The sequence below is a fragment of the Pelodiscus sinensis genome, chromosome 5 (assembly GCF_049634645.1).
Source record: "Pelodiscus sinensis isolate JC-2024 chromosome 5, ASM4963464v1, whole genome shotgun sequence".
Lineage (NCBI taxonomy): Eukaryota > Metazoa > Chordata > Testudines > Trionychidae > Pelodiscus > Pelodiscus sinensis.
The window spans coordinates 89,675,444-89,700,150 of NC_134715.1; the positions used below are offsets into that span (position 1 = coordinate 89,675,444).

General features: G+C 40.8%; 1 protein-coding gene across 5 annotated transcripts in view; it reads right to left on the minus strand.

Annotated features, from left to right (window-relative positions):
* The window catches only part of GUF1 (GTP binding elongation factor GUF1), a 53,904-nt gene that overhangs the window by 6,119 nt on the left and 23,078 nt on the right, over window positions 1-24,707 (minus strand). For 4 of the 5 annotated variants that reach the window (XM_025187372.2, XM_075930488.1, XM_075930491.1 and 1 more), the window contains 6 exons: window positions 23,116-23,319; window positions 19,702-19,841; window positions 13,432-13,555; window positions 12,636-12,768; window positions 4,117-4,260; window positions 1,786-1,919 (listed from right to left, as the gene is read on the minus strand). In XM_025187372.2, the coding sequence (XP_025043157.2) occupies window positions 1,786-1,919; window positions 4,117-4,260; window positions 12,636-12,768; window positions 13,432-13,555; window positions 19,702-19,841; window positions 23,116-23,319 (879 nt within the window). The remainder of the gene's footprint in view (window positions 1-1,785; window positions 1,920-4,116; window positions 4,261-12,635; window positions 12,769-13,431; window positions 13,556-19,701; window positions 19,842-23,115; window positions 23,320-24,707) is intronic. The other variant, XM_075930489.1, reaches the window with a different exon arrangement.

The window sequence follows — 24,707 nt, forward strand, 5'->3', positions numbered from 1 at the left end:
CATCCATCTAGCAACATATTCTATTCAGCTCAACTCCCAAAGGCTGTATAAGTATCTGCACATTTTATAACCACCCACTGTAAAGATTTTTAACTTAAAAGAACATAATTTTCTGCACACTGATTGAATTATTTGCTTAATTGCCAGAATAAAGTTAAGAACGTGGATTAACATTTTGAAATGTTTCCTTCTCACACTGGAACAAAGAACTAACAAGTGGAAATACGTTATTCCTTTGGATACATAGATAATGCTATTTCTCACAGAGTATGCTGGACACTTGCACAATGGACATCTGGCAAGGGGAGAGAGTCATATATGACAGTAAATTATGTGAACTGATTTCTATGATGACTACCCGATTTGATTTATTAGGCTGGGGTTTTTGAAAAAAGTTAGAAGAGTTCAGCACCAAACTCTAAAAATCCCTGCCTACAGGTATGATTAACTTAATGAAGAAACTGATAATAGGATTATTTCATGCCCAATAATGATGACAGTACTCAAAACGGGTGGAAGCTACAGGGCTTCAACCTTATACAAGATTTCCTCTCTACAACATGTGTGTTATTTAGTCATTGTTATTTCAGAATTGCTTTACAAGAAAAGGAAGTGCCAGGAATCAAGAACAGAGACATCAGCTTGTTATGCACCCACCATATAGTGGCTTTTTCTAGTTGTATTTACCTATTTTGTTTATGAGAAAGTGGTAATCAGTGTCAAAAGCATTACTAAAGTCAAGATAGATCACATCTTCCACTTCCTCCCATTCACAAGGCTTGTTATCCAGTCAAACTCATCACATTGGTTTGACATTATTTGTTCTTGACAAATCCATGCTGTTACTTATCACCTCCTTAACTTCTAGATGTTTGCAAATGATTGCTTAATTATTTGCTCCATTATCTTTCTGGTTACAGGAGTTAAGCTGATGAGTCTAATATCCCAGGTTGTCCGTATTTCCTTTATAGATTGGTACTACTGTATTGTAATACACTGCCCTTAAGTATAAAAAAATTCTAAAGACATGCAGTAAATTATCCTACACACACACACACACACACTCTCTCTCTCTCTCTCTCTCAAAATAAGGATGTAAACAGTTCAACTGGTAAGCATCACCCCAGCCCGAATAGGAGCAGCCCTCCCGCCCAGGTTGGAGGCTGGTCCAGCTCGGCTGGGCCACTGTTAACTGGTAAATACCACCTAGTAAGGTGACACAGTATGGCCATCCCAGCCCCGGCCATCCCTTGCCTGCGATGCATCTGGCCTGGCCCTGCATGAATCTCTGCCCATGGGATCCTAAGTAAGCAGTTAACTGGTTAAATATTATGTTTAACAGGTTAACTGATTAAATGGGATTTTATATCCCTAATCCCCACACACTATTACAGATAATTAAGATTTCTTGCATTTTACAAAATCTCAATTTTGGTTAAACATTCAACAATTAAAACCTTCTCCCCCCCTTTTTTTTCCCCTTTTTTTTCCTCATGCGCATCTGAGCAAAGATGTATTTGTTTTAGCTCAACATGAACATAACAGTAAATCTGATCTCCCACTGAATCTCTTGCCCTTTTCCATATCCCCATCCCCACCGTCATCACCTTCTCTGTTATGTTTAATTTACATTACAAACTCCTTGATGAAATGCTATTACACAAGAATATTCTTCCCTCAATATATTGTTTAAAGATAATGACAGTAGAGCATTTACTTTACAACTATGCCTTTGAAAATCTCACCCAAAATTCTTAAACTATAATTTGAAAGAGAAAAATTCACCTGGCATATCCTGAAGAGTGTGATTTCAAAGCATCATAGAAATCCACCAAAATTTCATTGAGCGGGAAGATATATTTCAGCATAACCCTGTGTTCATCAATGTATACCATGTCCTTCTGAACAGCCCTGCGAGCCTAATAAATATGACACTTTAAAAAATATGCTCTCTTCAGTAGAAAAGTCTCACAACACTATAAAGAAAAAAACAGGCAATTTGGGGCTACTATTACACAGATTTTGGCAACCAGTCATGACACAGTTTTGAGTAGTTTTTTTTAGTAGCTCTGTTTAGATGCCCAGAATTCATGGAGAATTACAGCATTCAATAAGTGGCTATTTAAGACAAATGGTCCATAAATCCATTTCATGCACATATTTTCTAATGCCTCTTGCCTCATCATTGAAAATCTTAAGAGCTTCTGCTGTTGCTACCTAATGCTGCAAGTAGTTCTTTGTGGGTCAGCCTTACACATTCAAGGAGCCCCAGCAAAGACAAGGTTCTGTTCACACACAGGAAACCAGCCATGCTCGGGGGCTTTTAAGATCACGCCCAACTCTTGGCTATTATTCCTATGATTCAACAGTCTGATTTTTATATATGTATTTATTTTATTACAAAATGCCTTCATACTACATACTTTGGGCACAAATGTAATAGATGTAGTAGTATATTAGGGATGTTGAAATGTGTATAATTAAGTAACCATTTAACTACTAAAAGTTTCAGGTTGACTACAGTCTGTTGCAACACACTGCTGCTTCTGAAAGTCCCCTATGCATAACGGGAGCCTCTGCGTAACTGAAAGCTAACCAATGAGCCTAGACTCTTCAGTTAACTATGTACATGGTGACACTTTCACATCCCTATAGCATATGATCCTGAATTGTATACACTGTTATTTGTACACATAAAAGTGTTTTGTAACAAAAGTTTGTACATACAACAGTACATAAAATATAGCATTTAGGTACAATTCTTTTTTAATTTAATTTAAAAAAAATACTGCAAATAAAATGGGTTTTAAAACATGTATTGTGTTATTAAGGGAAGCAATATGTTAGTTTTCTTAAATGGAATTGTTTGAATAGCTGACCACAATTTCCATCCTCCTGTTTTTTCCTACATCTACTATACATGGCAGAGTCAGGTGAAGCACATCGTATCTACTAAGGAAGTGAATAGTTAGCCAGTTATCCAGTAAGCATCACCATTACCAGGTAATGACGAACCATTATCTGGGGGCAGCCCTCTGTCTGCGGCAGACTGGCTCCCAGCCCACATGGGTTGGGAATCAGCAGCCTTGAGCAGAGCTGGAAGTAGCAGCCTGGGAGCCCATGAGTCCTCCTCCCGGGCTGCCATTCCAGCCCAGTCATGACAAGGCTCCCCCACTTGTCCCTGTTTAATCAATTAATCAGGTAAACATAACGTTTAACTGGTTAACTACTTAAACAGAATTTTACATCCCGAATATACTTGTCAGAGATACAAGAAACTGAAAGACTCCCTAAGTCAAGCAATAGAAACTGCTGCTGTTCAGGTCTGCGACTAAAAATTATGTTTCATTTAGAGATGTGAAAGGTTAACATCTGCTACAGGCTGGGGGGCTGCTCCAGCCCTGTGGGACCCATCATGAACAGAGGTACTCCAGCACAGCCAGAGCAGCTCCTGTCCATGGCGGGCCCTGGTGTGCTGCAGTCAGGGGCTGCTCCAGCCGGGGGTTAGAGGGGAGCAGAGAGAGGCGGAGGGGCTCTCTCCACCGGTGCCTCCTTTAATTGGTCAGACACTACATAAATCAGTTAACCATTGAAATGGGATTTTACATCCCTAGTTTCATTACTGTACTCCTTTATATGATATACCTAATACTTCCAGCATCTCCTGCTGTCAATAGTCTTCAGCAGGAAAGCAAACTGGCAAAATCTCCTCCCTCTTATTGGGAGCTGGAGTTGTTGAAAAGTACTCTCCATGGTTGAGCCAGAGCAGCATCTTTCATTGCTTGATCTTGTATGCAATGTTGTAGCCATGTCAGGCACAGGACATTAGAAAGGCAAAGTGGGTGAAGTATTATCTTTTACAGAACCAATGTCTGTTGGCGAGAAACTTTTGAGCTACACAGTTCTCTTCTTCAGAAGTTGGTCCAATAAAAGGTATTACCACACTAGATGATCTTGTAAATCAGAAAAGTGATGAATCAGATCAGAGAGCTTTTAATTTTGATTTTATCGGGAGAGTTGTTATTACTAAATATTTCTATGGTGCCCATGACTGTGTTATCTAGATACCACAAGTAGTTTAACAATGTATTCACAAAATTAAAATTCTATACAAACCTGACACAGAGTTATTATTTTTCCAATATATTCATCAGGTGTTATGACAGTCCCCAAAACAATTGGCTCCAAATATTCAGATACTGAAAATTTATCAGGAAATTCAGCAGGATTGATAATAGTAATCTCCTCTTTTCTGTGTTCCTGCAAAAGTATACATAAACCAGCTGAACCAAGAACTTGCTTCCACAAGAATCCTTTTACAAGTATTTCTAGTGAACTTTATTCTCAAGTCACTGACTAGAGTAAATACATTTTTGGAAATATCTTTCAGAAAATGACACTTACATTATTATTTCTTGTTTCATAAATTTTTGATGCTCATTGAGTATAAAGAAGCAGCATCCTTAGACTGTAAAGCTATCATTGCAGCCTCAGATATTAATCACTGTTTGGTCTAGTAAGGCAAGTCACTTATTGTGTCCAATATCAGTAGTTTAAAAACCATACACACAAGCACAATTTTATCTCTAACTTAATATAGTCCCAAATATAGTGGAACAAAAGAGTATTTACTTTAAAAAAACAAAAAACAAATAGGCATCATGATTATGGTCCCAATTCTGCAAGCATTTCCCTTTAAAATCCAGCCTTTTGTCACCCCAGAATTAAATCAATGTTTATTTTCAATCAAACAAACTATGCTGCAGAGCAGCTATAACCTCTCTTCAGAATGTTGTGCTGGCTTACAACAAACCAATATATAATTTTGATTCATTTGAATCCACAGAAAGTAAAGGGGAATGAAGAAGTGAGAACTTATCAATTTATTAAACGGTGTTAGTTTTAATTGTAAAAAATCTACAAGGATGTCATTGTGAATGAAAAATTGACACATAAAACATATATACTCATAGACTTCAAGGTCAGAAGGGACTGGCATAATCATCTAGTCTGACCTCCATACATATAAATGAGTTTTTATACTGCACTTACAAATATCACTAATTTCCAACCTGTGTGTGTCAATCACAGTATTTCTAGAAGATTTTCCCCTTTTAAAACAACACATGAAAAAGGGGGGAAGCTGAACAAAATTCCACGCTGTGAGAGTATATACATTTTATTGCAATTGTTGGAGGATAGACTTGTGAGTGATGTGATTATCCCAAATTCATGGCAAGTACGATTCTAAAGCACTACCAAACATTACATTTCAGTTTCTGACTGGCAAATTTTAAAAAAGTCAGTCATTTGGATTAGTACGCTTAAATACTGAATTCTCATCAATTCAGAAATATGGGAATAAAAAACACAATATAATTAGAATTGCCTAAATTCCATGCAGCCTTATCTATTGTCAATGGTTATTGTAATAGCAGTAAGTTAAAGGAACTGACATACAAGAGCACTATACCTTTGTTTAAAAAAAAAAAAAAAAAAAGTTTAAAATCCTTTCAAGTTTTCCCTATGAAAATTCATGCTCCATCTAAGCCATAAATGTTGAAAGGTATTCATAAATACCAATGAAAATTTCACGCAAACTAAATTTAAAGGTCATTAAGGCTGAAACACAGCACATAATTCAAGGACTAGGGATGTAAATGCATAGACAATTAACCGATAAGGCTGGGCTTATCAATTAATCTTGTCAACTACACGCATTCTCCCCACCTTGCTGCCTCTGTATCAGAGGCCTCAAGAAAGAGAGGGAGGTGGGAACTGGTGCCCATGGGGAGCCAGCTTTTAAACCAGCTTCCCATAAGCACCAAATCCACCTGCCCCCCCCCTCCACACACACACACACACACACACACACACACACACACACACACTGCTGCCTCTGATAGAGAGGCAGCAGCATGAAAGGTGAGGGGAGCAGGCGGGAACCAATGTGTGTGGGGAGCCGCCTTTTAAGCTGGCTCTCCACAAGTGCTGGCTCCGCAGACCTACCTGTCCCTCTTGCTTTTTCCTACAGAGGCAATGGGGGGAGGAGAGGGGGCAGGCAGGAGCTGGGAGGAGCCTGCCTTAAAAGCTGGCTCCATGGTGCCACCTGTATCCTAACCCTTGCACTGCTGCCTCTATAAGAGGCAGGAGGGGAGGTGTAAGGCAGCCAAAAAGCAGCTTCTGTCTGCGGTGATCCCAGGATCACCATGGGCAGAGGCTGCTCCGCAGCTGCAACCCCTGTCTGTGGGGTGTCCAACTCCCTGTGGACGGAGGCTGCTCTGGCATCCCACAATGCAGCCTCTCTCCGTGGTGAGCCTTGGCCTGTCACGGACAGAGGCTGCTCTCTCTCCGCAAGGAGCTCAGACAGAAGCTGCCACAGAGCAGCCTTTGTCCGCAGGAAGCTTAGACCCAAGCTACCACAGAGCAGTTTCTGTCTGCGGTGAGCTGGTTTTAAAAATAACTCCCCTTCTGGACCAGTTCCTGCATGCTACTCCATACTGCTGCCTCTGATAAAGAGGGAGCAGTGCAGTGTGGTAGGGTGTTCCTTGGGAGAGGGGCTGGAGCACACTGGTAGCCTCCCCGCCCCCAAGGACTATTGAATGGATGTGTAACTGCTAAAATTTGATGTGGTTAGATGATTATTCAATTACACGCTAACATCCCTGTCAAGGACTAGCAGTCAACAAACAAAATTAATAGGCAGGTTTGAAGAAAAAAAAAAGGAAGTATTTATTCACACAACACACCGTCAGCCCATGGAACTCTGTGTAGTGGATGTTGTGAAGCCCAAGACTACAAATGGGTTCACAAAAGAATTAGATAAATTTCAAGGAGGATAGGTCCAAAAATAGTTATGGACGGAGGACGGTGTTCTTGGTCTTTGTCTGCCAGAAGTGGGGAAAGAGCGACAGGGAATGGATTGCTTTATGGTTACCTGTTCTGTTCACTACCTCTGGGGCACCTAGTACTGGCCACTGACAGGATACTGGTCTAGATGGACCTTTGATCTGACCTAATAAGATCCTCCTTATGTTCTAAAGGTAAATCGATGAATAAGACATTTGGCCCAATTTATTTTTTATCCTCATTGTTCAATGAGGTCCCTTTGATGGGGGCAAGTAACCCCACACTGGAGTATAAAGGGTTAAAACAGACTTAGGAGAGGGCTATGACTAGGAGCCAATTGGGATAGGGCTTGTAGCAGCCAATCAGTGTCCAGCAGCACTGTATAAAAAAGGATGGAGAGCTCTCTCTCCCTCCAGCTCTGAAGGGACCTAGCTTCCTGCTAGCAGGGGTACATTGGAGAGAGCAGTGCTAGGGGAAGGCAGGGTGAGACGGGAGCTCAGGCCTAAAATCCTAGGCTGAGACCTAGCAACAGGGATCCAACGAGGTACTTGAGCTGCAGAGGAGCAGCCAAGGCAAGAGAAGACAGCAAGTCCAAACACACTGGACAATGAGTAGCCCTTTCAGACTGAAGTTTGCCCGTGAGGCAGGGGCTAGATGACAACTTGCTGTGGGTCACTGAGGCAAGGCTGATATAAAGGTTTGGGACTCCTTTGGAGGGAAGGACCCCCAGAACCTGGGGGTGCTGCCACAGAGCAGTACCTCGAGGGAAGGTCACTGTGGTCGGAGAGAGACACGGGTCCAGACAAGTAGTAAAGAATGCACATAAAGTTTACAGAGTAGATGAGACCGCCAGGAGAGGGTGCTCAAGGCTGGATTGAGCTAATTCCCAGAGTGACCAGCACGAGGCGTTATAGTGGTAAGTCACAATCTTGGTACAGTGCCGTTGCCTTAGTCATTGTAATACATTCAACCTAACACTGAAAAACGGTACTTTCATTATTCACTATATATTGACTACATTCTGCTACAAGGATCAGGAGTCAACATTATCAAACAGAGTTATAAATTAATGCTTTACACCATTTGACTGCAGGGATCCCAGACTTTTAGGTGGTATAAAATTGTTTCTAATTTAAACAATTTGAGATAGGAGCCACCAAAAACACTCACAATTGAAGATTCTGGTAAAAGGAAAGATGATTCTCCAAAAATGTTATTTTAAAGTCAGATCTCTTGTACTATTAATTTTTTTGCTTACTAGATCATTTTCAAGCTGTCCAGCATTGTATAACATTTATAGTGTGAATGGTCTACAAGACACTAGACCTGAAATCAGTCACTAGTCTCATCACTGAAGGAGTGTTATTTTAGCACTGGTCTTACAAAAAGTTGTGGATTTAAGGATTAAAAGTCACATTGGCCTGATCAGCTTCACTTTTCTGAAAGTTACCCTTTAATCTAGGGGCTGTGTGCATCTAAAGGGATTCACTGAACCACATGGTCTATAAGAAATTGCTTCATAGCATGACTGCATTTCTTCTCTCATCTTTGAACATCAGTGAATGCCAGTTTTAGTCACTTTCAGGAAAGTGAGACAGGACAGCATGCAATGATTTGGGTTAAACTGTAACTGAAAATCTACAGCTCAGAAGAAAGTGACATTTCAACATTCTGCATAATTGTATCACTGCAACCCATGATGAAGGGTACTGAAAGGTACATTGTTCCCATGGAACAGGTATACTCTAGTTGTCAATTAAAATCAACAGGAAATTTACGAGTTTTTGAATGGCATGCTGAAGAAGTGCTCGTTTTCTCATGAGACAGCACTAAAGTCATGAAAAACTGAAAGAACTGCTGTTTTATTCTTGACTGTATTCTAATTAAAATAATTCCCCTCTGTGTTTCCTGCCAAAACAAAAATGATACATATGAATCACAAAATTCTTTTCAGTTTAATTGAAATCTTGTTACAGCTTTTCAAAGAAAGATATGAGGCTTTTGAGAGGATCTACTGTCTATATAGCATCAATCTTTCAGAACTAAGATCCAAAGTAATTTAGAAACAGGATCCCACAGGGAGCACAATGTAGACATAATTACAGGCAGTCCCCAGGTTACGTACAAGATAGGGACTGTGGGTTTGTTCTGAAGTTGAATCTGTATGTAAGTCGGAACTGGCGTCAGCCGCTGCTGAAACTGATCAGTTTCAACCGCGGCTGAATCTGGACGCCAGTTCTGACTTACATACAGATTCAACTTAAGAAACCCAGGCGTCCCCAAGTCAGCTGCTGCTGAAACTGATCAGCGGCTGATTCCAGGAAGCCTGGGGCAGAGCAACTCTGCCTCGGGCTTCCTGTAGTCAGCTGCTGGTCAGTTTCAGCAGCGGCTGACTTGGGGACGCCTGGGGAAGAGCAGCTGGGGTACTGCTGGGTTGCTCCAGTAGTGCGGCTCCTCAGCGCTACTGGAGCAACCCAGCAGCACCCCAGCTGCTCTGCCCCAGGTGTCCTGATTCATCCGCTGCTGAAACTGACCAGCAGCGGCTGAATCAGGACGCCTGGAGCAGAGCAGCTGGGGTGCTGCCGGGATGGTCCGGAGCGGCACTGCGGGACCAACCCGGCAGCCCCCAGCTGCTCTACCCCAGGGGTAGGCAAGAAAAGCCTGGTCTGCTGGGGGGGGGGGGGGGGGAGGGCACTAGCTGCACCCCCCCCCCCCCAGCAGACCAGGGAGACGGGGAGCAAAGCCGCGGAGCATGCCCGCAGCGGGACAGCCCAAGCGCGCCCAGGCTGTCCCACTGCGGGCGTGCTCCACGGCTTTGCTCCCCGTCTCCCTGGTCTGCTGGTCGGGAGACGGGGAGCAAAGCCACGGAGCACGCCCGGGCTGTCCCGCTGCAGGCGTGCTCCAAGGCTTTGCTCCCCGTCTCCCTGCAGACCAGGGAGACGGGGAGCAGCTTTTCTCACCCCGGAGGACGGAGGCGGCGGACCACGGCGCATCTGGGCGTCCCGCCACTCCCGTCCTCCGGGGCGAGAAAAGTCCCATTCGTAACTGCGGATCTGACATAAGTCGGATCCGCGTAACTTGGGGACTGCCTGTATATAAAAATAATATGTTATTTTCAGTGCTGGGTTTCCTAGCCTAAAGTAAGGAAGTGCCAGAATTAATGTTGCTTCTACTACACTAACTCTGCCCCCTTATGCTGATGTGTTATAGGTTTTTAGTTACATGATTACAAATTATGTTTTCCAAATAGTGGGTTAAATATGCAGTAGTCCCATTTTACAGACAGCTTAGCTGTGTTTATAGATTTGACAAATTTTTATAAATTTTTTTTAATGGCTACTACTACTTAATGGCTTACCTGATACTAGGGTCCCACCATATTACGAACATAGATTCTAATCTTAATTTACATAAGCTCTCAATGGATATGAGGCCTTGCTCAACAATAAATATTTTGAAGAGCGCAAAACACTAACTCAGTAGAACAAATGAGACTTGAGCTTATGATTCTATGGTTCCCAATAGCAACAAGTGCAGAATCTGTATTATCAGTATTCTGTGCAGTAGTATTCTAAGTGTGGCACATGAGCATATGTGCCATGCCCACAGAATAAATATACATTTTTTTTAATCTGTGAAGGAGTTAAAATTGCTACTCACACACATCCCAGCACAAACCTATAAAAGCTAGAAGATGCAAATTTAAGACACAATCTAGGAGAAATAGAATAAATACCTTCACTTCTGGCCTGACCAGCTTGCCCCTCCACCCATAGGCATACAACTTACCATTACACAACTAGGATATGTCTACACTACAGAGGGTTTTTGGTTTTGGTTTTTTTTGGAAAAACAGCTGTTTTTCCGAAAAAAACAGTTACGTCCATACTGTGTGTTCTTTCGAAAAAAAAAAAAAATCGAAAGAACAGAGGGGTTTTTCCAACATTGGTAAACCTCTTTCTACAAGGAAAAAGCCTTTTTCCAAAAGAGCTCTTTCAGAAAAAGGCGTGTGTGAACAGGGAAGAGGGAGTTCTTTCAAAAGAAGAGGAAAGAGGAAAAAGCACAGGTACCCTGATGACCACTCCATCCATAGTAATCACAGATGAAATGCGAGTTAGTGTCCATTCAATGTGGACACTATCTTTTGATGTGCTTTGGCAGTTTGGATGGTCTCTTTTGGACGAAGTTTTTTCAGAAGATCTCTTCCAGAAAAGCTTCTTCCGAAAGAAGCCTAGAGCCTAGACAAAGCCCTAGTGTAATACCACATGCAATCTACTGCAGCCTTAATTCTTCCCTATTTGTACCCTTCTGCACACATTCCTTTTCCAGATTTTTTTCTCCAACATTAGTAGTTGTGGATGCTTGATATGCTAGAGGATAATTTAGCAAGGAGCGATAAGTGTTGAAGAGTCGATAAAGGGAGTGAGGGAAGGTTGGCATCTTTTGAAGAACAGAAATGATTGTGATGTATGGTCTATAGTGTATAGTAATTGTGATTGCTAGGTGTTTAGCAACCCTAACTGCTTCCAAACAAAGTCTGTATATTAACTTCCTTGTTTTGTTAAACTCAGTTGAAAGTTGGCACTGGAAAGATTCTGTTCTGTCAGCAGCTCCACATGAAAGCTTCTCCAGTGCAGCACAAAATCTAATAGAAGAGTGTCTCTCCAAGTGGAGAGGTCTTTATGTGCATCCGTCTTCCTCAAATCAGGTTTGCATGCATCCACTCCCACAGATTAGGCTTGCATGCCCATACAGACATTATTATGGAGTTATGACTAGGCAACTATAGAACATGTAGGTTTCACAGCAAGACAAAGACAGATGTGATGGGGTGCCTGCCACACACTGGACTCTAAAGGGGTTAATTACCTCCTGCATGGCTTTCAAGGGTTCTGTCAATAAGAGAGGCACTGCAAGGAGCAACTAATCAGGGCCAGGCTGGCCCATATAAGAAGGGTTGCAGAACAGAGCAGCTTCAGTCATATGCTGAAACTTGAGCAGGGAGAAGGACTGGCTGTCTGGCAGGATGAACAAGTACCATGGACAGAGCAGTGCTGCAGGCAGAGACACAGGGAACTAAGAGAAGCTCTTGGTGGGCTGCAAGGATCTGCAGGCTGAGGCCATGAAGCAAGGGCAAAGAGGAAGGTGGCCCAGGAAAGTATAACTGAGGAGGCAGAGGGGGTGTACCCAAAGTAGTTCCTCCGGCCCCCATTCGTCCCTGAGGAAGTAATTGGGCTCAGGGACTGCGACATTCTCCCAGGACGGGGGAGCACAGAACACAGCTGTGTCACTGAAGAGGACACTGCAAGTCCTGGGAGTGAGGTGGGTCCCAGTGCAGAAGTGACAGCAGCAAGGCACCACCAGAAGAGGGCACACTGGCAAGAAGACTACTTCCCATGATAACTAGCAGGAGGCACCAGAGTGAAGTTCCACCCTGTCACAGCAGGAGATATAGTCAAATTTTCAAGAGCTCATAACTCAACCAATTCTGAACATGTACAAAAAGAGACAGCAAAAAAAAAAAAAAAAAAAAACTTCTTATTCCCAGAACTATCCCCTGTCAAATTCTAAAGTTGTGCTCCAAGTCATAGACACACTGGAGTCCATAGTGAAAAAAGAGCCCAAATACTTTTTTTAATGTACAGTACTAAGAAATCTACAAATAAAGGAGAGGACTGCTGCTGCTTCACCTGTAATAAGATACTGATCTAAAATGTATTTTACTGGTTTAGAAAAAAAATGTAGGCTGCTATTCATTTCAAGCTCCATTAAATCAATTAAAATACCTTTATCAGTTTTGGTGAGGAAAGAACAGCCTTATATGGAACTGTAGGTGCAGTCAAAATGACAGATGCATTGTATTCTTGCTCCAATCGCTGATTAAAAACTTCCAAATGTAGAAGACCAAGAAACCCCAATCTGAAGAAAAAAAAAAAACACACCTTTTGCTATTCACAAATGTGTACTGTATTCCTATGCATTATTTAATGAAGTTCTAAAAGATTAAATCATCTGGCAATGTCAAGCACAGAATAGGGATGTTTAAATTCATTTATTTGTGTAAATGCATATCCGCTTTTAAGTTGGCTCCCTGTGAGCATCGGCTCCCATTTCCTGCTTGTAACCTAGAGGGTTAACCAATGAGCCTAGGCTCACTAAATATTCACTGAGCCAGAGTGAAAATGGCTCCACAACCTGGCAACTAAGGCACTCACCTGGGTTGCAGGTAAGAGATGCAAATTCAAATCTCCTTTCTGCCCAATTGGGATACTACCTTAACCCAGTGGTTGGTGAAACAGACATGCGCTCTTTCCCACCCACTCTTCCTCCTCCCCCCAAAACCTCATCTCTTTTGGCAAATCAAATCTGAGAAATTTCTCCCAACTTTACTGCAAGGCTTCTCTTGAACAAGGACTGCTAACCAAGACAAACTGTGTGCTGTACATGAACATGGATTACAAAAAAGATCAGCCACTCACTTTAGGCTTACTATGAATTAGAATTTAAAACCCCAGAAGTAAAAAACAATATTATAAGATACTACCTAAAATTGAAGAGAATAGTAAGTGTAGTAAGTCTCACCTCCATCCAGCTCCTAAAGCAAGGCTGCTATCCCGATGAATAGTTACACTGGAATCATTTAGTGTCAGTTTTTCTATAGCACTTTTCAGGTTGTTATATTCTGACTGGTCTACTGGATACATTCCTGTAGCAACACATTACACTGTTCACATTCTGTCAAACAACATCACAAAGATCCTGATCTAGCTGAACCAATTTAAACCTTTTGAGCGATTTAGCTACTTCTTGACAAACAGGGTTTTATCTTTCATATACACCACAAAGTAAAGCAATGAATAAGGAAATCTGAATTAAAAATACTTTCCTTTCATCCCAATTTGCCTGTCCTACAGAAATATTCATCTTCTATAAAAGAGTTCAAAAGAACTGAATGCCCAGAGGTCACAATCTGAAAAATTCACCAGGAAGAGGTGATTACATTTCAATTGCAACTTCACGGTTTTAGGACTACTTCAGATAGAAAGATCATGAAAAATAATTAAAACTCAAACCCGACAAATAAGATTACTTATGACAGCATTTCTCAAACTGGGGTCCACAAGAGAACTCCAAAAGGAGTCATGGGCTCTGCTGAATAACTCCTCCTGAATAACCCCCAATCCTGTGTCCCAGCCTGGAGCCCCAACCTGCACCACAAATCCTTTCTCCCTAGCCCCACTGCAGAGCCCGCATCCTGAACCAAAAGTGTAACCTCCTCTGGCACTCCAACTCCTTTCCCCCACATTCACGCACTGTCCCTGGGCTGGGGTGAGTAAGTGACAGAGGGAAAGGGGAATGGAGTGAGTATAGGTGGGGGTCTCAGAGAATGTGCAGGATAGGAGGTTCCCAGAAATTTTTAAATCGAAATGGGGGTCCTTGTGCTACTAATGTGTGAGAATTGCTGCTCTATAGAAAACTGAATGGCTCTGAAAGGTACCCCCACACATTTTTGGTCTATTAACACAGTTGCAGAATTACTGCAGAACATCTATCATTGTAAAAGATTAATACTCAAATGCCTTCCAAGCAGTAAAACCACCTCTGTAGTTTTATACAAATCCTGTATCTTGCCCTGCATACACAATTTATACCATACAAACAGAATTAATGCCTTTTGATAAGATGCTCCTTTTGTGTAGCACAAAAAGCAAGAAAGTAATGTGTCACATCAAATTATCAAAAATGAAAATATTTAAATAATAAAACTTCCAGAAAAACAAACCGTTAACATAATTAGTGCTAGTTACAGGATCTGTTGTGCACAGCCATGTCTTGGAAATAGTGTAAATTGCTCTGGACCAAGAAGCTTCCCTCCTGAATGCAGATTATCTCTTGATATTTTCTCAATGCAGGGAGTATCCAACCTCTGCTATCCTCCACAACAGTATTACTTCCCATGCACTGATACCAGTCTGAGGGCCAATGCAGAGGACTGAAAACATGGCCCACCTTCTCCGATGCACAATGCCAGACTGCACATGGCAGAAGTGAGATGTTACTACTTCATTTATTTGCACATGCCCAAATAAGGACTAGGCACACTTATGGGCCATAAGTGCTTAAAACATCACTTGACAGATCTCATGGCAGAGAAGATCCAAGAAGCAGAGATGAAGTTAGAGATGATGCAATTTAAAAAGCGATTTGACCGGTGTCATGCAGAAGAGGATAGAGAACGTGGCACAGCAACTAAAGATCTGTCAACACCTGCCGAACAAAAGGATCTGGAGGGTGGACTGTCAGATTCATGGAAAAACATAATCACAATGACAAAGCAGAGGAAGAGACCTGCTAATAATGATTAACTGACTTCATTAACACTTTTGCTGCTCCAGATACTGAGAAAGACAGGTGGGGAGAAAGGAAGAAAAGAAGGGAAACCAATACCTGCAGAAGATAGAGATAGATGATAGACATAGCAAGAGATTGGAGCCTAAGGAAAATTGAGGATAAATGTGTGAGAACATAAAAATTCATACTAAATTCCAGGAAGAGACAGGTCTATGTGATTGGGCTCTTTATACTCAAAATAACTGACAGACCTACAACTAGAACAGATTCAGATATAGATAGCAATCTCTTCAATATCAATGATAAATATTGTGGATATTGTGTCATAATGGAAGCCTCATTTCCAGGTACAGATTGGAGAATAAAAGCTAAGTCCAGTTATTCCGTGAAGTGATAAATGACAATTTTCTTCATCAAGGGTTGATGCAATTTTAGACTTGGTTTTAATAAGAGGAGCTGGTTATAAGAAACAGCCTTGGATCAAGTGTTCACAAATTAACACATTAAATGGAAGGATAACCAAAGTCAGGTAGTCAACTACTGTTTTTTATCTCAATAAGGCAGATTTTAACTAATTGCCTTAATTTTTCAAAGAAGGCAATTGGACAAAAGAAATCAGAGACAAATGTGCAAAAAGCTTGGTATTTCTTCAAGTAAGCTATACAAAAACTGAAAAATCTGCATTGGAAAAGAAAGGAAAAAACTTGTAGGGAAAGGCTCCAAATTCAGCTGGATGAATAGCCACTTCAAAGCATATTAGGAGTAAGTGAAGACCACCAAGGTATTCAAAAATAGATTCTTTGCAAAGATACATACATCATGGATGTTAGAAAATGCAGAAATAAAGTGAGAATAGCTAAATCAAGCTGAATTAACCCTTACCAAAGAAATTAAAACGTTTTTTAGTTATATAAAGAGCGAAAAAGGAAGGCTGATGTTGACAGCTATGCAGTATGATAGGAAGGAGACTAAAGATAATCTAGGCATGACCCAAATACTAAATGAATACTTTGCCTCAGTTTTCAATTATGACAATAGAGAACATATGCATGAAGGCACTATGACTGATGGAAATGAGTATCTAGAAATGAAAATCACCACAAATGACATGGATGAAAAACTTAGAGCTTGATGCATTCATATTAATTGGTTTCAGCTAAAACAAGAGTCCTCTGGCACCTTAAAGACTAACAAGTTTATTTGGCATAAGCTTTTGTGCATCTGACAAAGTGGAATCTTTAAGGTGCAACTGGGCTCTATATTGTTAAAGCAGTATAGATTTGCCAATAGTAGATCATGCTGGACTAACTTGATTTTGTCCTTTGAGAAAAACTTTTACTGCATTTTGCTTATCTAAAAGACTGAATATAATTGGATTTCAGTAAGAAATTAAACATGGTACCACAGAGAAAATTAGTAAAATTAGGGACTATGAAATTGGTACAAACATTGTAAAGCGAGTAAGGAACTGGCCAAAAGGGAGAAAGGTTGTGATGAAAGGTAAATTATCAGACTGGAAATAGGATAGTAGTGGAGTTCCTCAAGGATCAGTATAAGCACTAAACTTTTATTCCCTGCCATTATTAAAAACCTTGACTCAAAAGGCAGGAATGTATCAATGACATTTGCTATTGAGACAAAGTTTAGAGGCATCATCATAGGGAGGTAGATCAGACTATTCCACAAATTAATCCAAATGACCTTGAAGATTAAGATAAAATTCAATAATCTAAAATGGAAGGTCATGTACTTAGGGAATAATCACATATTCTGCTTACAAGATCAACAACTGGAAATGATAGAAGAGAGGCAGACCTTGGTGTGGAGATCAATTAGAGGATGAGCAATCAACCTGATGCATCTGTGAAAAACGTAAATGTGATCCTAGGACATATTTGGTGAGATGTTTCCAATTGGGATTGAGAAATAATAATGCTATTGTACAAGGCATCGGTCAGGCTTCATCTGGAATACTGTATACAATCCTGGTCACCCATCCACCTGAAAGATGAATTCAAACGGGAAGAGGGGTAGATCAGAGCTACTATGATGAACAGAAAAACAGACTTTCCATTTCATGAGAGGACACTAAAAAGTATTAGCTTGCTCAGTCTCACAAAAGCAACAAGGAGTCCTGTAGCAACTTATAGACTAACAGATGTACTGGAGCATACGCTTTCGTGGGCAAAGACGCACTTCGTCAGATGCATCTGACGAAGTGGGTCTTTGCCCACGAAAACTTATGCTCCAGTACATCTGTTAGTCTATAAGGGTATGTCTACACTAGCCACCCTAGTTCAAACTAGGGTGGCTAATGTAGTCAATCGAACTTGCAAATGAAGCCCGGGATTAAAATATCCCGGGCTTCATTTGCATGTTCCCGGGCGCTGCCATTTTTAAATGCCTGGTAGTTCGGACTCCCTGCGGCACAGGCTAGGTAGTTCGAACTAAAGCCCCTAATTCGGACTACCGTTACTGCTCCTGAGTTCAAACTAGGGTGGCTAATGTAGACATACCCTAAGGTGCCACAGGACTCCTCGTTGCTTTTGCAGATTCAGACCAACATGGCTACCCCTCTCATAGTCTCACAAAAAGAAAACTGAGAGTGTATATAAAATGTAGGTACTTATCCCCTTAAGATTTATGGACAGCAAACAGCTATTTAAGCTAAAGGATAACATTGGCACAAAAACAAACAATACAAAATGGTCATGAACAAATGCAGGGTGGAAATTCAAAGGTTTTTCAACTATTGAAGGGGTGAGATTATGGAATACCCTCCCACTAACAACTATGACGGCAAACTCCTTAGTTTTGAGAGAGAGAGAGTTTAAATATGCAATTGCATGACAGGACTACCTGTGATGATGGGATGCAGGAGTCTTGTGGTTTACTTCCAGTTTATGTTCCAAAAGCTCATGTGTCGTGATTACATCCAGCCGCTTGCAGAGATCATAAGGAGATTTCTCTTCCCTTCAACCTCATCTCCTCCCTGTGCCCATATATTCTGGGAGGGTTTTTCAATCTATGTCCTATAAAGCATCAGGGATGGCCACAGATGTACATGTGATACTAGGCAGGGTGGGCTAGGGCTCTGAGTTGGCACCTAGCATTTCATCTCAGGAGCTTGGCTGGATGGTTCTCGCTTACATACTCAGGGTCGAACTGACCACCATTAAGTGGTGTCAGGAAGGAATTTCTCCCCCAGGTCACATTGGCAGCGACCTTGGGATTTTTTTTCCCTTAGAAGCACGTAGGTGCGGGTCACTTACCAGGATTATCTGGGTATATCCCATTTAATAGTTTCCTGACCCTGGAGGAGCCTCAAGCACTGCAGACCTTTGGTGTGTCCTATTCTTTTATCTTTGGTACCTAATAGTATATATATCAAGGAGTTCCTTCTCCATTCCCTTGTGTTTCAGATGGGTAAACCACTCCTTTCCCTCAAACACAGTAAAGATGCAAATGGTCAAGCAGCAGCCTAGCACAAGCCTAAAGGGCCCATGCAAAGAATAGAGGAAAGTAAAAGAAAGCAATTGCCAAAAGGGAAAGATTGACCTGAAGATTTTAAAGAAAGGAAGACTTGTATGCGAACTGCCTAATCCTGAAATTCAGGGAGGTAGGAGGGACTAGTTTGTCTGTTTGTTGTTTTTGTTTTTTTTACTTTCATATTGTATTCAATCTTTTCATAAAGATATGTTTTAGCGTTTTATCTTGCAAAACAGAAAAGAGACTGCAGAAGCACATTATAAATTATCTTAAGGTAATTATTTTATTGTATAGCCTCCAACATGATCATGCATCTGAGTAAGTAAGTGAACTTTTTCCATTCTGTCAACACCAGTTCATTAGGTAATTAGTGTAGCTTTTTCTTTCTGCTGCTTTTCCTTTCAATTATTTTCCCATCTTCTATACGCAGAAATTTTGATTCCTGTGAACTTACTAGAGCAGAAATCAATGACACTATTCACATACTTAAAGTTAAACACATCCTTAAATGTTTTGCAGGATCATTTTGACAACCAGTTTTGGTCACTTTTTTTTTTTTTTTTTTTTTAAATAAAAGGGTGTAAAACAAGGGCTGCTAATGATAAAATAAAGCTCTTCCCTTGCAAAATATTTCACATTAAGTGGTATAAATTACTTATCAGGAGGAACAAGTCCAAATTAGCTACATGATTCTTGAAGATGTACAAATTTATTTTCTGCCATGAAAGGCCTACGTGTTCTAAGATGATCCTCATATAGTGAAAATAAGTGTTAGCCTCTTATTTAAAAGTAATCTGCAAGCTTTGTTAGTCTTGTCTATCCAAGTCAAACACAGGAAATTTTTACAAGGCGATATAGGCATCACATACCACTCTATGGCAATTTGTTGCTATGCACCATCTTCACATCCCCTTAACGTGGGTGCATGCTCTTAAATTTCAATTGCCTGGATAGCTCTCCTACTCCTGTAAATAAAATTGCTTCTACTTCTTGAAGCGGTATACTCCTCACCTGCAAAGACCATTGGTTTCGCTGATTTAAAGCCAGGCAAAGGCTCCACGGGCTGCTTATGTAAATACAGCGTGTCTCCTATTTGGGCTTCCGTAACCTCTTTCATCCCAGCAATGAGATAGCCCACCTGGCCAGCATATCTAAATAAAATTGTCATGATATGGAAATGTTTATCATATTTAGCAATATTTCAAGTTTCTCCCTCTGCAGTTAAGCCCCCTTAGGAATAAGAGCACAAGTTCTATCCCCAAAGTGCACATACCCAAATTATTCCTCCCTTATGCGTTCATAAAGATATTCTTTACATATGGAGGATCTAGTTACTATTAGAGATTAATGTCCATTTTAGGATGAGTTTTTGGATTTCCAGCCCTGCCCCATTTCCAATTTGAAGGCAGAGGATAGAAGGTAATTTTCTGACATGTAGGACACAGAAGCCAAAGCAGTACTCACACTCTAAAAAGCCAGTTTCAAATACTAGGAAAGAAATGCTTTGGGCAAAGAGCAACGACACCCCTCTGTTTGCCCTCAAACCCCAGTAACTACCAGGCTTGTTGAGCAAGGAGGATCAACATCATATGTTGCTGATGACCATCATATGTTGCCGATGACCTGGGAATCCAATGCAAATGGTTAAATGCAAAATTGTGCAGCTAGCAAAACAGGTAATTCAGCTTTTCCCACCTTCACTGAAAATCTCTGAGAAGGGCCTTTAATAAGCATTCAGCAGCAAATTTTTCAGAAATTATCCTCCCTCTTTGACTATGGCTACCTATTTTCCTTCAATGAGTTTCCAGGAGCAGTTGCACCTGGAGACTTAAACTAAATGCCTTCCCTCTTCTGGTAAAGGAATAATTTCCAGCTTCACTTGTTCCAAGGATCAAATGCACATCCCTCTCCATACTGTTCTGCACTGCATTTATGTACAGACCTTCAATAGGTGTCCCAGCAGTATCTATTAGATGAGACATCTTCTATGCTTATCCAAAACAGCTCCTACAGGTGAACGGGAGGCTCATAATGAATGTTCAGTGAACTCAAGCACTGCTCTGATAGCTTCTGTGTCCCAAATATCAGATCACTTCCCCCAGAAAATTTAGGTAGAAAGGGACTGGACAATAACAAAATTAATAAAAAAAACCTACTGCACAATTTACATTTGTTCCATAACAAGTGCAAACACTAGAATTATGATTAAAATGTCATCAGCACTTAGGCTGCCCATTTAGCTCTAGACAATTTAAAAAGAAATCAGGTTTCCCTACTTTAAATAAAACCTCTACCTATTTTTATACCTAAAATTGCCATTCCCCTTCCTTTCTCCTGTCCCTAGCACCATGGTGTCCAACATGCTAGCCACTAGCCATATATGGCTATTTGGCCAGTTGAGTGTGGCTAGTTCACTGTAGCAGTAGCGACTACTGCTTCAGAAATAGTTGGACACCACGGCCCTCGCAGGCAGACAGTCTCCAATTCCAAGTAGATGCCAATAATTGTTAAAGTGGCCGGCAGGAGGCTCCCAGTTAAAAAGTGGAAGGGAGTAAAGGCCATTTGATCTCAAGGGGTGTGATTCGCCACCATACATAGGAGTAGTTATAGTTTTAAAAGGAATTCAGAGTGCATATTTGTTATATTAAAAAACAAAAAAGACATCAAGATTTTTAGATGGTGGCTCATTTCATTTTGTTCTGTCAGTTTTATTACATTAATGTGATACCACAATGCCAAACGTGTTGGTGTGACAGCAATGCATCATGTTACTAAATAGGAGGGACTGTGTGTCCTTGGTAATAAAGCTTTTATCATATATTACACATTAAAAGTGTGTGAATTAGTTGACCTTTAAAAGGTACTAAATGGGTAACTCAGGAGGCTGACAAAGCTTTCCAGACGTGCCTAGTGACATACGATCACAAGTTTCATTAGAAGTCAACAATGGCTTTCACTTCTAAGTCACTTGGGTATTTTTTACATTAGGGATGTAAGACACTAGTCAACTATCCAATAGTCGACTAGTGATGTGACTAGTCGCTTTCTCCCCCTTGCTGCCTCTATCAGAGAGAGGCAGCAGGGAGAGGGAGCAGGACCCAGTGCTGGGGGAGGGGAGATGCTGGCTTAGAAGCCAGTTCCGCCCCCCAGCACCATTTCCACGGGGGGCAGAGGAGTTAGAGGCATAGCGGAAACGGTGCAAGTGGGGACTGAAGCAGTCTCTGCTCGTGCGGTTTCTGCAGCAATTCTGTTTTTGTTGCGATTCTGCTTTTGAAATGTGACGGCAATGTGACAGAGATTCCCCCTCTGGTCCCATGCCCTCTGGAGCTCTTATACATTTCAAAGGGAAGCAGGGTAGGCTTCCACTTTTTAACTGTAGCAAGAGCCCGGCAGGGCTCCTGTTACAGTTCAAAGGCGGAGGCGCCCTTACAGACTAATTGAATAGTCAATAGAAATCCCATCGACTATTCGATTAGTTAATTAATCTAAATTTAACATTCCTATTTTAAATAATCATTTTAGTTGAAGCATAGGTATGACAATGAGCAGCAGCTACGCAGTAAGCTCCTAATGTAAACTTGTGCCTAAGTCAGACTGGTAGGAAGACCAGCTCTATAGATAAAAGGCTAATTCAGTTACCAAACACTTTAGGTGCGTCTAGACTGGCAAGATTTTGCGCCAAAGCGGCTGCTTTAGCGCAAAATCTTGCTGCCTGTCTACGCTGGCCTCGTGTATTTACACAAGAACACTGACTTTGTACTGTACAAAATCAGTGGTTCTTGTGCAAATATTATGACGCTTCCGCTCAGGGATAAGCCCTCTTGCGCAAGTATTCTTGCGCAAAAGGGCCAGTGTAGACAGGCAAGTTAATTTCTTGCGCAAGAAAGCCCGATGGCTAAAATGCCCATCGGAGCCTTCTTGTGCAAGAGCGCATCTACACTGGCATGGATGCTTTTGCACAAAAGATGTCTTTTGCACAAAATCATCCATGCCAGTGTAGACACTCTCTTGCGCAAATACTTTTCCGTTAAAAGTATTTGCGCGAAATCATGCCAGTGGAGACGCAGCCATTTTGTCCTTGATTCCTCTCTGCTCACACTGCAAAGGGTCCCAACAGTGAAGTAAGTGGCTTTATGTAGGTGTTGTGGACACTTGCTTACTAGAACTGCACTAAGAAATTGCAACTCAAGGAGTGAAGCTCCTAGACAAAATTTCAGAGTTGGGTTTTCAAAATGCTCAGCAGTGGAGAAATTTTAAGTGGAACAGTGAGAAACAATGCTGAGTGCTTTCCAAAATCTCCCTTTAACACAATCTCAAACATCCAAAGCTAAAATTGAACAGGTGATCTAGAGAGTCAAGACTTTATATCTGATTACATAATAAATGAGTATTGAAATATTTTCTCCCATACAACTTCTTACTTACAATTTATGAGTTGGCCTTTCATTTGGGGTCAAAATTCCTACTTCATTAACTTCATAGGTCTTTCCTGTGTGAGCAGACACAATCTTATGTCCTTTCTGAATCTCTCCACCAAAGAGTGCAATGTTAGCTATCACACCCCTATAGTGGTCAAAGGTGGAGTCAAACACTAAGGCTTTCAGTGGATCATCAATGTTAACACTAGGTCTATTAAGAAACACACACAAAACACAGTTAGTATTTATTAAATAAGCACATGAACTGTAGACTATTTTTCAATGAAAGTAAAATGTAAATTCATTTGTTTCAAATCGAACAAAACGTTCATACAAAAACAGACACTAGTCTAAGTGTCCCAAGTGCAACAAACAAATCTTGAAGCTGTGTGACACAGATTTGCTATTCATTGCACAGATATAAGATTTTAAGATATTCCACACGTCCATTTCTAATAATAAACATGTGCAACAGATAGATCTCCTAATATTGTTAATGTACCAAATTAAATGTATATTTTGTTCTTGTCCCTCAACCTTATTTCATGATAGCAGAAAACAATTTTAAACCATTAAAACGTTTTTTCCACTAAAGTTCTGTTCATCAAGAACAACACACTGATATAAGTCTTCCATCCCCAACTGACTTAATTATTGTTTGGCATTTATCACTGTAGGTATTACTTAATAAGAAACAAAACAAAATGAAAAGCAAAATACTAAGCTACAGCTGAACAGGGATTTAGCAGGCATTCTTGTCATGCTGACACTGGTCAAATTCCCAAATAAAAGTCTTGATTAAACTGCAGTTCAGGCCGTAAATGCTGAAAATACATATTGGTAACTCAGAGGCCTAAAACAATGTAATGCTTAGAAAAACAAAACAAAAAATTAGAACATTTTATTAAACATAAATACTTCCAAAATGTGAGCTCCCTAACTTATATTTAGATTGAGATCCAGTTACATACAAAATATCATCTGGGGAAAGTACATTATTTATAAAAAGGAAATTTAAATAACCCATCACAAAAATTGTCTTGTTTTCTCTCTGCTTCCTTCTTTGTAGGCTTACACCAGCAGTGCTAGAGTATATTTGATTTGATCTCTCCACACTTCATATAATGTTCCCTATGTTAATGGTTTTCATCTTCTGTTCATCTTTAATAATTCCTGTGCATTCAGTGTCGGGAGAGGGTAAATACACACATACACACAGGATTCGTCTACACTACGAGTTCTCTCAGCAAAAAATATGCAAATCAGAGACTCATTTGCATGAGTCACAATCGCATTCGCATATTTTCTGCTGATCCGTTTTTGCGCAAAAACAAGCAGTGTGGACGTTTTCTTTTTGTGCAAAAAACCCTTTTTCTACAAGATCCTTATGCCCCAAAAAAGGAGGTATATCGATCTTGTGGAAAAAGGGGTTTTTGAGCAAAAAGAAAACATCCACACTGCTTGTTTTTGCATAAAAACCCCAGCGCAAAAATGGATTGGCAGAAAATATGCTAAGGAGATCGCGACTTATAATAATGAGCATGGCTTGCCAAGCAGCGGCGAGCCCCACTCACCAGCCGTGCGGTTCTGCACTCTGCG